This window comes from Heterodontus francisci, chromosome 40 (genome assembly GCF_036365525.1).
Source record: "Heterodontus francisci isolate sHetFra1 chromosome 40, sHetFra1.hap1, whole genome shotgun sequence".
NCBI classification, from domain to species: Eukaryota; Metazoa; Chordata; class Chondrichthyes; order Heterodontiformes; family Heterodontidae; genus Heterodontus; species Heterodontus francisci.
The window spans coordinates 10,943,420-10,956,051 of NC_090410.1; the positions used below are offsets into that span (position 1 = coordinate 10,943,420).

At 48.2% G+C, this 12,632-nt stretch overlaps 1 protein-coding gene across 3 annotated transcripts in view; it reads right to left on the reverse strand.

Moving 5' to 3' along the window:
- Positions 1-1,129: 1,129 nt before the first annotated feature.
- LOC137353071 (RNA-binding protein Nova-1-like) overlaps positions 1,130-12,632 on the reverse strand; it is a 154,917-nt gene continuing 143,414 nt past the window's right edge. For all 3 annotated transcript variants that reach the window (XM_068019036.1, XM_068019038.1, XM_068019037.1), the window contains exon 4: positions 1,130-10,900. In XM_068019036.1, the coding sequence (XP_067875137.1) occupies positions 9,902-10,900 (999 nt within the window). In that variant the 3' untranslated portion in view covers positions 1,130-9,901. The remainder of the gene's footprint in view (positions 10,901-12,632) is intronic.

Genomic DNA, 12,632 nt, shown 5'->3' on the forward strand with positions numbered 1-12,632 from the left:
AGGGGACAGCGGGAAAGGGAGCAAAGAACATTCCGGTAGCATGGATTATTAGAAAACAGAACCATGACAATGTAGCTGTTGACTGGGATTCCGAGAGCGCGTGGCCGCCAAGTTTTAGCACAAGTTTGGCAGAGAGCTGACGCTCCCTCAATGGATGATGAAGCAGCCCCCGCCCCCACCTTTCCCCATCAGACACAACAGTCGTGTCAATGCTTTAGACGCCACAAGTCAACAACTGAACAACCCAAGGCCAGTGAACGCTAAGTGGAAACCAATCTGAGCCAAGCTACGGCTGCCTTAAAAGGACATTGGCCTGGTAGGCTTTGACCAGTCAGTAACAGTTGCCAAGGGGGATACAGGGTGCTCCCTGCAGGCGCGCATGACCTGGTTGGTCAGTCCAGGGACCCGCCATCGTTAATCTAGTACCGAGCATGCTCAGAACAAGGTCATGCCTACATTATCTGAGGGAGGGGGGAGGGTGGGGGTGGGGGGGGAGGTGGAATCTGTTTGCTGGACTGGAGGTGAAAGTTCAGTGAAAGAGGACTCTGACCCACCAGAGAAAAGGTCAGCAGATAGCAGCATCAGCAGTAACTCTTCACAACAAACTTGACCAACTAACTGACGTCCATCTTCCACAGGTTAGCTCCTCTCTTTATAAAACAGACAGTGCTACATGACTGCATATTGCCTATATATCTATATAATATATTAAAAGTCTTGCGTTACCGTGCGCACCTCCTCAGTTTGTCACACCGGTTTGCTATAAACACTTAGTCGGTAACGCCCCTGCCGCTATCAGACAGGGGATGTGCCCGTCCACTCGCTGCGGGCAACACCGCGGGAGATCTGCTGCCTATGTAAATAATTGTTTGGCGCCTTCGCGTGTCGCTCCCTCCGTCATGCCAAGGCAACACTTAACCGCAAATTAGCATTTCTATTGCTTGGCACTGAAACTAAAAGGGCTTCCAAGGAAAGACAGGCAGGCCGCCATGACAGAAAAGTGACTTCTGTCCCGAGCTGGTCTGCTCTGCCTGTGGGGTGGGGTATTCAATGTTCTTCATTGATCACCAATTTCCATTCCTACCCCCCACCCGCACTTCACCCCCCCCACCCCAACCAAAATCCTAGCTCTTGCCTTGGCAACGTTTCCCTGGCACCTTCATGGGTGATAGCGGCAGAGGATTTGGCCTCAAGGTCCAATTCAACCATCCCCCCGCCCCCAACTGCTGACCAACACGTGGATTCTCTATGACACTAGTGGTACGCAGAAGGAAGCCTGGCCAATTTACCCCTTCCCCTAATTCAGGGGCACTCAATTGTAACCCCTGCCCCTGTAGGCCCCAGCTGACAGGAGGAGAGAACTATTAAAGCTCAGTCACTCAATGAATCACAGAAGGTAGGTTTGAGTCAGCCTTACAAAGACAAATGCTATCCCAATTTCTGATTGGGATAGGTAGCACCGTGCTCATAAAGGGAGGCACTTATCACATGACATGGACAACCAACCCTGCCCCTCCCCTCATGCCAACCGCGGTGCCCCCATGTTTTTGGGGTTATGGGCAACACTGCCAAAGCCACTTGTACAGCCCACCCCCAAAGGCATTGACCCAACAGCAGCACTGCAAGTGAGAGACTCCACTTCAGTTTGTCTCCCACCGCTTAGCAGCTCCATCAACACGTTTTCTTTTTGGCTAGACCTAGTCGCTCACTGCTGGCGAGAGGCCCAAAGACATGAGACAGACACACACGCACATACCATAAAAACAGAAAACACAAAGTTTAAAAAAAAACTAATAAAATGAAATGCCACTTTCTAGAAGGTGACGGGTGAACGGGAATCCATTTGAATTTGTGCGCGATTTGTAGTTCCAGCGTTTGCTAAAGCAGTTCTCTGATTTCTTTTTAATAACATAAAAACTTGTCCATTTTACGCAAGACAGTGTCATTTTTTAATCATTGCATGATGATGAGGAAAGTTCAAAGAGGCCGCAATCACCAGGCAGGAGCACTAGGGCGAGATCAGGACTCTGTAGCTTTAAAGCCCACACTCAGACACCTCCTCCTGTCTATTGAGTTTTGCCTCAGAGAGAAACTAGACTGAATTTGCCAGACACAAATTATCTTCTTTGACCTACGGTTGCAACCCCACCCCCTCACAATGCAGACTTTGGTCTAGGGGTGTCTTTGACCAACCGTTCGTTGGTCCTGTGTGGGCCTCAGGCCTGGCACTGTCAGATTAAGTTCAAACACGCTGGAGAGTCAAACAGGCGGGGAATCCGCTCGTCATGTGACCTGAGGAGCTACATGACTCTCGGGTCAGAGGTATGTTACCAGCTGCAACGCATCGGAAATGCCAGAGCAAAATTCCGGCAGCGAAAAGTAGGACTTTCAACCCCTCCAGGATAGCCCTGGAGGCTCCAGGAAGGAAAAGCTGCAGCAAAAACCTGGGGGAAAAAATCGTAACGGCGTTAACCAAATCGTGTCTCTTTAAAAAATGTCCTTTTGTTTACAAGTTAGAAAGATATTTGAGATGGGGAGAAAGGGCTGCTTGACTGACAATCAAGAATCCTCCAATCGGGTAACAGAGAGTCTTCTCTTTCCAATCGGCTGTGGGAAGGCGGGACACCCAGAGGATGGGCATGTTGGGCGACCAATGACCTGAGTGTGGGGGCGGGGCGGTTGGAGGTGAGAAGTCAAATCTCCAGGAAGACATCCAACCAGAGTTGGCGACTCTTGTGGAAAGGGATGAGGTGACAAAATGGATTCGCACAGACCCACCATTCTTCTGTCCTTTCAGCAGCAGACCCTTGTCTGTTGGAGGCCAGAACCCTTGGGCATCTGAAATATTGTTCAAAGAGTGTCTTTGGCACTTTTTTTTTTTGCATTTCACATGTCTCAGGCATTGCGGCCTCTGGCATTTCTCTGAGCCCAGAGGCCTTTGCAATTTGCAAAATAATGGACAGAATTTCCCGACCTTCTTGGAAAAGCCACGGGTGCAGCTGACCTGGAAGCAATTCTGAGAGTCAGCATCGATAAATTAGAAATAGCTAAGCTCCATGGCAATTTTAGTCATGGCTGCAACATAGGCCAGAGATCATTCTTTTTTTTACCGTGGCAACAGAGGGTGACTTGCCCACTTTTGAAGCAGGGGTGTGGCCCAATCTTCCTGACCACATCTTCTACTCCCCCCACCCCCATTCTCAATGTCACATCCCTTTCCCTCCTCCCTCACAACCTTCTGGGTCTCAATTACCCATGTTCAGCCTAGACAAGGGTCAGCTCCAAGGGTCTTCCTCCGAAGGTTCCCTCAGACTATGGGGAGTCAAGCGAAAAGGGATGTGAAGGCACTGGCTACTGAGGAATCAAATGCAATGACTGAATGAACCAGCAGGGAAAGCAACGCTCTGGAGCTCTCAGCCTGAATCACCCTGGTCATGTCCAGGCTTCACTGGGGGTACAAACCCAGGCAGGAACACCCCTGACATGGGGGTGTGGGAGCGGGGGATCTCATGAGATGTAGGAATTTGGCACTGATCAGCACAGATTTCCTTGCTTTGGCAATGTGGCACAATTTCAAAACTGAGATTGAGAGATTTTTGGCAGGCAAGAGCCCTAAGGGTGACAAAACCAAGGCAGGGAGATGGAGTTGAGGTATAGAGCAGACATGGTCTACTGGAATGGTAGAACAGGCTGCAGGGGCTGAATTGCCTCCTCCTGTTCCTATAGCACTGACCTTCCCAAATGCCTTCTCATTCCTTCCCAAGGTAAGACCTTCAATGTCAGGATTCCTCTACTCAACAACGGTAAGACAACTCCTCAGGCAATGAACTGGTGGCGTTTCAATTGTAACGGAACAGGACGGGACAGAAAGGGGCACAGAGTTACCCACATGATCGGGATCACAACTGCCCACACAAAGCAAGTGGGTAGTGGGACCAGGTAACACCCATGGTAAACCGCTAATATGGGAGACCCAATCGGCAGCTTCAAAGGTGGCTTGGAAGCTGGGAAATTCCATGAGGGAAAGGGGGATTCAGATCAAGGAGAGGGTGTGAGCTTGAAGGGGTGCATTCGGAACGAAGCTGTTTTTTGGCCTCCCCCTGGTGCTCCATTTCCGGCAGTAATGCGGCAACAGCTCACAGTTACTTCACTCTCTTGCTGCTTCACCCCTTTAGAAGCTGCAGCACCTTATCAAATAGAATCATAGAATGAATACAGCACAAAAGGAGGCCATTCAGCCCATCATGTCTGTGCTGGCTCTCTGCAAAAAGCAACTCACCCAATCCCAACCCTTTTCCCACCTTCCCAACAGGTTGGACTTTTACATTATATATACACACAACAAATAGAAAAATAGATTCAATACGCTTTGATCTGAAATTCTATAAATAACCATTCCGGTCAGGATAATCTCAGTCTTTGGACAAGACAGGCCAAAGCCTGTCTCAGAGTGGAGCATCTCAAAGGTATTAGTGGATGGGACTGAGGAGATTACATCAGACTGAAGGAGCTTATGCCGGACTGAACCAGGTGATTGGGAGAGGGGAGGGGCAGGGTGAACACAAAGACCAATGCCCCCCCCACCCCCCAACAAATAGACTCTGTCCCCTCCCATGGTTCAGTCCTGTGACATGAGGTGCAGGTAGACAGGCAACTGGAAGAGAGAATGGATATTGCGTGAATGTTTCGGGAGAAAGCTAGGGATGCAAGGTGGGAACAATTCTTTTCCTTTGGAGTTGGGAAGTGAACCTTTCCGGCAGAGCTGAGTGAACATGAGCCTGCAAATCCAGGGGTACATAAATACTAAGCGTTAACCTGCAAACCTCAGATATCCAGGACCAGCCCTGACTGTCAACTAGTGGACCCCAAGTCTCTGTGACTACCTCCCTCTGATATCCCACAGACCCCCAGTCTCCAATTCATCCTGTCTATATGTGGGCCCAGTCAGTGTAGCAGGTTCTAGACTGTATCCTAACCGTAGATCATTACACATCTGGTCAATGTATGAAGTACATCGCCACTCCGCATACAGCGCATGGTGAATGGCAGGCCGCTGGCTCACTCGCCAAGTTCAGCCAATCAACTGTGATGCATTTCCTTTTGATAGGTGGCTGTCATGGCCATTGAAATAGAAAATAAGTCAAACTGTTCAAACAGTAGGTGCCCTGAGAGAGGTGACATAGAGTGTTATAACAGAGTTTATACTGAAGGTGGAGTGTGTAACAGAGAGAGTGTTATAACAGAGTTTATACTGAGGGTGGTGTGTGTAACAGAGAGAGTATTATAACAGAGTTTATACTGAGGGTGGAGTGTGTAACAGAGAGAGTGTTATAACAGAGTTTATACTGAGGGTGGAGTGTGTAACAGAGAGAGTGTTATAACAGAGTTTATACTGAGGGTGGAGTGTGTAACAGAGAGAGTGTTATAACAGAGTTTATACTGAGGGTGGAGTGTGTAACAGAGAGAGTGTTATAACAGAGTTTATACTGAGGGTGGAGTGTGTAACAGAGAGAGTGTTATAACAGAGTTTATACTGAGGGTGGTGTGTGTAACAGAGAGAGTGTTATAACAGAGTTTTATACTGAGGGTGGAGCGTGTAACAGAGAGAGTGTTATAACAGAGTTTATACTGAGGGTGGAGAGTGTAACAGAGAGAGTGTTATAACAGAGTCTGATACTGAGGGTGGTGTGTGTAACAGAGAGAGTGTTATAACAGAGTTTTATACTGAGGGTGGAGTGTGTAACAGAGAGAGTGTTATAACAGAGTTTATACTGAGGGTGGAGTGTGTAACAGAGAGTGTGTTATAACAGAGTTTATACTGAGGGTGGAGTGTGTAACAGAGAGAGTGTTATAACAGAGTTTATACTGAGGGTGGAGTGTGTAATAGAGAGAGTGTTATAACAGAGTCTGATACTGAGGGTGGAGTGTGTAACAGAGAGAGTGTTATAACAGAGTTTATACTGAGGGTGGAGTGTGTAACAGAGAGAGTGTTATAACAGAGTCTGATACTGAGTTTGGAGTGTGTAACAGTGAGAGTGTTATAACAGAGTCTGATACTGAGTTTGGAGTGTGTAACAGAGAGAGTGTTATAATAGAGTCTGATACTGAGTTTGGAGTGTGTAAGAGAGAGAGTGTTACAACTGAGAGTTTTATACTGAGGGTGGTGTGTGTAATAGAGAGAGTGTTATAACAGAGTTTATACTGAGGGTGGTGTGTGTAACAGAGAGAGTGTTATAACAGAGTCTGATACTGAGGGTGGAGTGTGTAACAGAGAGAGTGTTATAATAGAGTCTGATACTGAGTTTGGAGTGTGTAAGAGAGAGAGTGTTACAACTGAGAGTTTTATACTGAGGGTAGTGTGTGTAATAGAGAGAGTGTTATAACAGAGTCTGATACTGAGGGTGGAGTGTGTAACAGAGAGAGTGTTATAATAGAGTCTGATACTGAGTTTGGAGTGTGTAAGAGAGAGAGTGTTATAACAGAATTTATACTGAGGGTGGTGTGTGTAACAGAGAGAGTGTTATAACAGAGTCTGATACTGAGGGTGGAGCGTGTAACTGAGAGAGTGTTATAACAGAGTTTATACTGAAGGTGGAGTGTGTAACAGAGAGAGTGTTATAACAGAGTTTATACTGAGGGTGGTGTGTGTAACAGAGAGAGTGTTATAACAGAGTTTATACTGAGGGTGGTGTGTGTAACAGAGAGAGTGTTATAACAGAGTTTTATACTGAGGGTGGTGTGTGTAACAGAGAGAGTGTTATAACAGAGTCTGATACTGAGGGTGGAGTGTGTAACAGAGAGAGTGTTATAATAGAGTCTGATACTGAGTTTGGAGTGTGTAAGAGAGAGAGTGTTACAACTGAGAGTTTTCAACTGAGGGTAGTGTGTGTAATAGAGAGAGTGTTGTAACAGAGTCTGATACTGAGGGTGGAGCGTGTAACTGAGAGAGTGTTATAACAGAGTTTATACTGAGGGTGGAGTGTGTAACAGAGAGAGTGTTATAATAGAGTCTGATACTGAGTTTGGAGTGTGTAAGAGAGTGTTACAACTGAGAGTTTTATACTGAGGGTAGTGTGTGTAATAGAGAGAGTGTTATAACAGAGTTTATACTGAAGGTGGAGTGTGTAACAGAGAGAGTGTTATAACAGAGTCTGATACTGAGTTTGGAGTGTGTAACAGAGAGAGTGTTACAACTGAGAGTTTTATACTGAGGGTAGTGTGTGTAATAGAGAGAGTGTTATAACAGAGTTTATACTGAAGGTGGAGTGTGTAACAGAGAGAGTGTTATAACAGAGTCTGATACTGAGTTTGGAGTGTGTAACAGAGAGAGTGTTACAACTGAGAGTTTTATACTGAGGGTGGTGTGTGTAACAGAGTGACAACTGGATAAACGTCTGGTGATAGAAGTGACTGAGGATCCGATAGAAAGCTCGGTCGGCGGTCAATTAAAAGCAGACTATCAATTAAAAACAGGCAGGCCTAGTGGGAATCACATGTTCCTAAGCATGTTTATTTTTCCTCTGTGGAGGGAACTTTCTCCCCTTTTCTCATGCTTTGCACCCATTGTTTTTGCGGAGAAGATTGCGTTGGATCTATACTCCAAACGCACCCCGCTGCCCCCACCACTTTCCCGAGAGGTAGGGCAGTCTGCACTGCAAAACCACCCAGTCGAATGATTCAGGGGTAGAGATAAACTATGAGTCAAATAGAGCTCGAGACTGCACAAATCAAACTCACCACTACCAGTCACTGTTATTGTTAGGTAAGGGTATTAAGGGTTACTGAACCAGGGGAGAGTAAAGGGGGTTAAGATACAATTCATCCATATTCTAACTGAATGGCACAGCAGACTGGAAGGGCTGAATGGCCTCCTACTGTTCTTCTGTTCCTGCCTGCTGCACACCTCCTACCAGTAGATGTCCCTAGAGCACATCCCAGGACAGGGACATCTGGTGGTTGCATGCAGGACTGCATGGCACTGCTTAAAATACATTAAATCCCATGAACTACATGGAATTTACATGCACAGAAACAGGCCGCGCCCTCCAACTCGTCTACGCTGGTGTTTTTGCTCCACATGAGCCTCCTCCCAGCCCTCTTCATCTCACCCTATCAAACTTATTCCTTTCTCCCTCCTGTGTTTATCTGGCTTCCCCTTAAATGCATCTGTGCTACTCACCACAACCGCTCCCTGTGGTAGCAAGTTCCACATTCTCACCATTCTCTGGGTAAAGCGGTTCCTCCTGAATTCCCTATTGGATTTATTCGTGATTATCTTACATTGATAACCTCTAGTTTGCAGGGTTATGGGGAAATGGCTGGAGTGTGGGACCAAACTGGACATCCTTTTCAAAGAACCAGAACATGCAAGATGGGCCGAATGGCCTTTCCCCTGCTGTTGAATTTTATGATTCTCGTTTTGGAATCTTCCACAAGTGGATTTTCTCCACATCTACCCCATCAAATTCTTCCCTAATTCTAAAGAGCTCCATCAGGTCACCCCCTCGTCATTCTCTTTTCTAGAGAAAAGAGCCCCAGTCTGTTGAGTGTTTCCTGATAGTTACAGCCTCTCATTCCATGTAAATCTACTATCTTTCTGGCCGCATGACGTCAGGCAGGCTAACCGAACCCCGAAACTCTCCCGGGAAGGTTCATTCCAGAGAGACGCCCCAAATTTCCAAAGCAAGAGCAAAACTGGGAAGCAAAGAACGGGAACTAAGATGGCGGATTACAGGGGACGCACGCTCGAAGCTTCGAAGGCAAAAGGCTGTCCTCGATTTTTCACATTGCCGTCAGTTTGGGAGAAAGAGTAGGGTTGCCAACACCTCCAGGATTGCCCTGGATCCCCAGGAATTAAAGAGTAATCTCCGGGACCTTGCTGCAAGCAAAACCCTGGAATAAAAATATCATAGGGGTACTGTGCGTCTTTTTTATTTATTTAGAGATACAGCACTGAAACAGGCCCTTCGGCCCACTGAGTCTGTGCCGACCAACAACCACCCATTTATACTAATCCTACATTAACCCCATATTCTCTACCACATCCCCACCATTCTCCTACCACCTATCTACACTAGGGGCAATTTACAACGGCCAATTTACTATGCAAATCTTTGGCTGTGGGAGGAAAACGGAGCACCCGGCGGAAACCCACGCAGACACAGGGAGAACTTGCAAACTCCGCACAGGCAGTACCCAGAACTGAACCCGGGTCGCTGGAGCTGTGAGGCTGCAGTGCTAACCACTGCGCCACTGTGCCGCCCTTTTTCGTTTTGTTGATCCCTTTCATTTATTAGTAATAAAAATATTGGGGATGGGGTGGGGGAAAGGGTGTTTGACGGATAGTCTAGAATTATCCAATGAAGGGTCTGTTCGCCCGTCCAGTGGGCGAGGGAGGGCACGGAGCCACCAGGATGGACGTGTCAATCGACCAATGGCGGGAGCTTTGGGGGTGTGGGTCATCAGAGGCGGGAAGTCATGTGACAAAATCACCAGGAATACGTCCAATCGGAGTTGTCAACCATGGGGGTGGATTTCAGGTTCACCCAGCAACCATCCCCATTTTGGGGGGTGGAGCGGAAGGGTCGGAGGGGAAAGGTCGGAGTCACTGGCTCACTGTTTGTCTGAGGAGCATGTTTTCGTCAAGTCCAGAACACGACAAACACTCACCACAAAAAAAGGACTGAGGGAGGGGGAAACAAAAGAGGGGGGGAGAAAACAAAAACAACAGAAGACGTTGTCTCCATGGAAACATGTGGTAAACATTATTTACATATACACAGATCTCTGACGTTGTCATATAATATATTAATACAAGACGTTTTAATTAGAATCAAGTACTATATAAGCCCCTTTCAGTTTAAAAAAAAAACGGAAACCTGTCTTTCTGTTTCGCAGCTTTTTAACCAACTTTCTGCAGGTTTGCCGCACGGACGCCCTGCTCATAGGTGATCCGCTGGCTGATTAAATACTGTGCTGCCTGGGTTGCCGCTGCTGTCCCCGTGATCGTCACCTTGCGGTTCCTTGTGCCGGGAATAAACTCCCCCTTTTTGGAGATCTGAATCCGGGCGCCAGTCAACTCCTGGTATTCGACCAGCGTCTTCCCGCCTTTTCCCAAAATGGCGCCCACCAGGTTCTCCGGCACTGCGATCTCCACCACGTCCTTGGAGCCCTCGCCCAGCTTCTCCGTGGCCAGGATGGAGCCGGCCGCCAGCGGCGAGGCCGCGCCGAAGTAGCCATTGGTAGCGGCAGCCAAGGAGCCCAGAGAGAAGGTCCCCACCGTGTTTCCGGGGGTGTTGCTGCCAGCTGAGGCTTCGTTGGCGTAGGAGGCCAAGAGGTTGGCGGCGGCGGCCGCAGCCGGGTTGGCACTGGCCGCCACTGCGGCCAAGACCCCGGTGGCCGTTGCCGGGTTCAGGCCTAGGCCAAGGGAGTTGGTGTTGTATCCGTAGCTGGCCAAGGTGTTGAGCGCTGAGCTGATGGCCAGGAGGTCGTTGCCGGTGAAGCTGGACAGGCCGGTGGTGAAGCCCGCCACCCCAGCCAGATTGGCGTGTCCCAGCAGCCCTGCCGCCGAAGCCGCAGCTGGTAGCACCTCCGTCGAGTTGGCATAAGGGGAACCGGTAGGGTTGGAGTTGGCGACGGGGCCCGAGATGTTGGCGTAGCTGATGTTGAGGCAGCTGCCGCTCTGGGGGTCCTCCTGGATCTTCTGGACGATCAGCTCCACCGCCTTGCGGTTCTGCTCGGCCTCGCCGCTTACCGTCACCACGCGCTCCTGCAGGTTAATCCCTTCGGGCTTCTGGGACAGCTGGACCCAGGCCCCGGACTGCTCCATCACCGCCTTCACTGTGGCTCCTCCTTTCCCGATGATCAGTCCAGCCGTACTGTTCGGAACAATCAGCTTTGCCTGGAAGACAAAATAAGAAGGTGCCAGTTAGAATTTCCCAGGAAGCCAGAACAAAGAGGCCTGAGTGTGGTCACACACTGAGGCAGCAATGAGCTCCCCTTAAAGCACTACCCTGACAACATGGGCCATATTTTAACCTAAATTGGCAGGTGGGAAACCAAGGGATTGATCTCAGCGAGGAAGGTACAGTCAGACAGGCTGTAAAACCCAACATTGTACCTGACATTGCCAGTTTTCCGATGGATGGGTCAGGTTAAAATTGCACCTTCCTCCCTCATACTATGTCAGTGTTGGCTCAGTGGGTTGCAGTCTTGCCTCTGAGGCAGGAAGGTTGTGGGTTCCAGTCCCCCTCCAGAGACTTGAGCACATCATCCAGGCTGACACACCCAGTGTGGTACTGAGGTGTACTGTCAGAGGTGCTGCCTCTCAGAGGAGATGTTAAACTGAGACCTTGTCTGCCCTCTCAGGTAGATGCAAGAAAAGAAAATCCCATGGCACATTTTTGAAAAAAAGCAGGGGTGAGCTTTCCCCAGTGTCCTGGCCAATATTTTATTCTTCAAACATCAACACAAAAAAAAATAATTATCTGGTCATTTCCACATTGCTGTTTGTGGGATCTTGCTGTGTGCCACGTTTCCTACATTACAGCAGTGACTACACTTCAAAAGAACCTCATTGGCTGTAAACTGCTTTGGGACATCCTGAAGTTGTGAAAGGTGCTATATAAATGTAAATCTTTTTCCATCGGTCTAGTGCTAAGCCACGTACAACACAAGGTCCCTGTGGGTGTTGAATTAGCTGCTCCTGCCCAGGGTACGAGTTGGGACACAACACAGTTCATTTCAGCAAGGAAAGCCATGGATTTCCCACAGAGTTCAGTGCCTGCATTCCCAGGCTAATCCGACTCTTCCCCCATCTCACGTGCTGGAATAAAAGGTTTGCAGTAATGAGGCATTTTGTTTTTTTTCAAAGTCTCATTGAACGGAGTCAGACTCCCATGGTGGAATGGATGTTGGATGCAATGTAGCAATGGACTCACTGCACTAACCCACCCTAATAATGCAGCAACTGGGAATTCTTACTCCAGAACAGCTAGTATAGAACATGAGTTAAGGGAGCACTCCACAGACTGAACCACATGGGTAAACAGACCCTTATCTGTATCTAACCCTGTTTTTTTTTCTTTTCTTTTACTCTGTATCTAACTCCATGCTGTACCTGTCCTGGGAGTGTTTGATGGGGACAGTGTAGAGGGAGCTTTACTCTGTATCTAACCCCGTGCTGTACCTGCCCTGGGAGTGTTTGATGGGGACAGTGTAGAGGGAGCTTTACTCTGTATCTAACCTGTTTTTTTTGGTCCTGTTTTATCGTAATGCTATTTGTTTTGTTGTAGCCATAGTCGCAGAGAATCATAGGTATCTTTCCCCATGAGAGAGAGAAAGACAGTTGGTAATGTATAGCTTGAGGGTCACTACTCCTCATGCATGGGACAAGGTGAGGAGCCAGGCCTCCATGAGCTACCACAGCTGGTATGGGATTGAACCCACACTGTTGACGTCTTATCTACATCACACTCTAGCCATCTAACCAACTGAGCTAACCAACCCCCCTATATCTAACCCCCTGCTGCACCTGTCCTGGGAGTGTTTGATGGGACAGTGTAGAGAGAACTTTACTCTGTATCTAATCTGTGCTGTAGCTGAGTGTATGATGCTGACAGTGTCTAAGATGA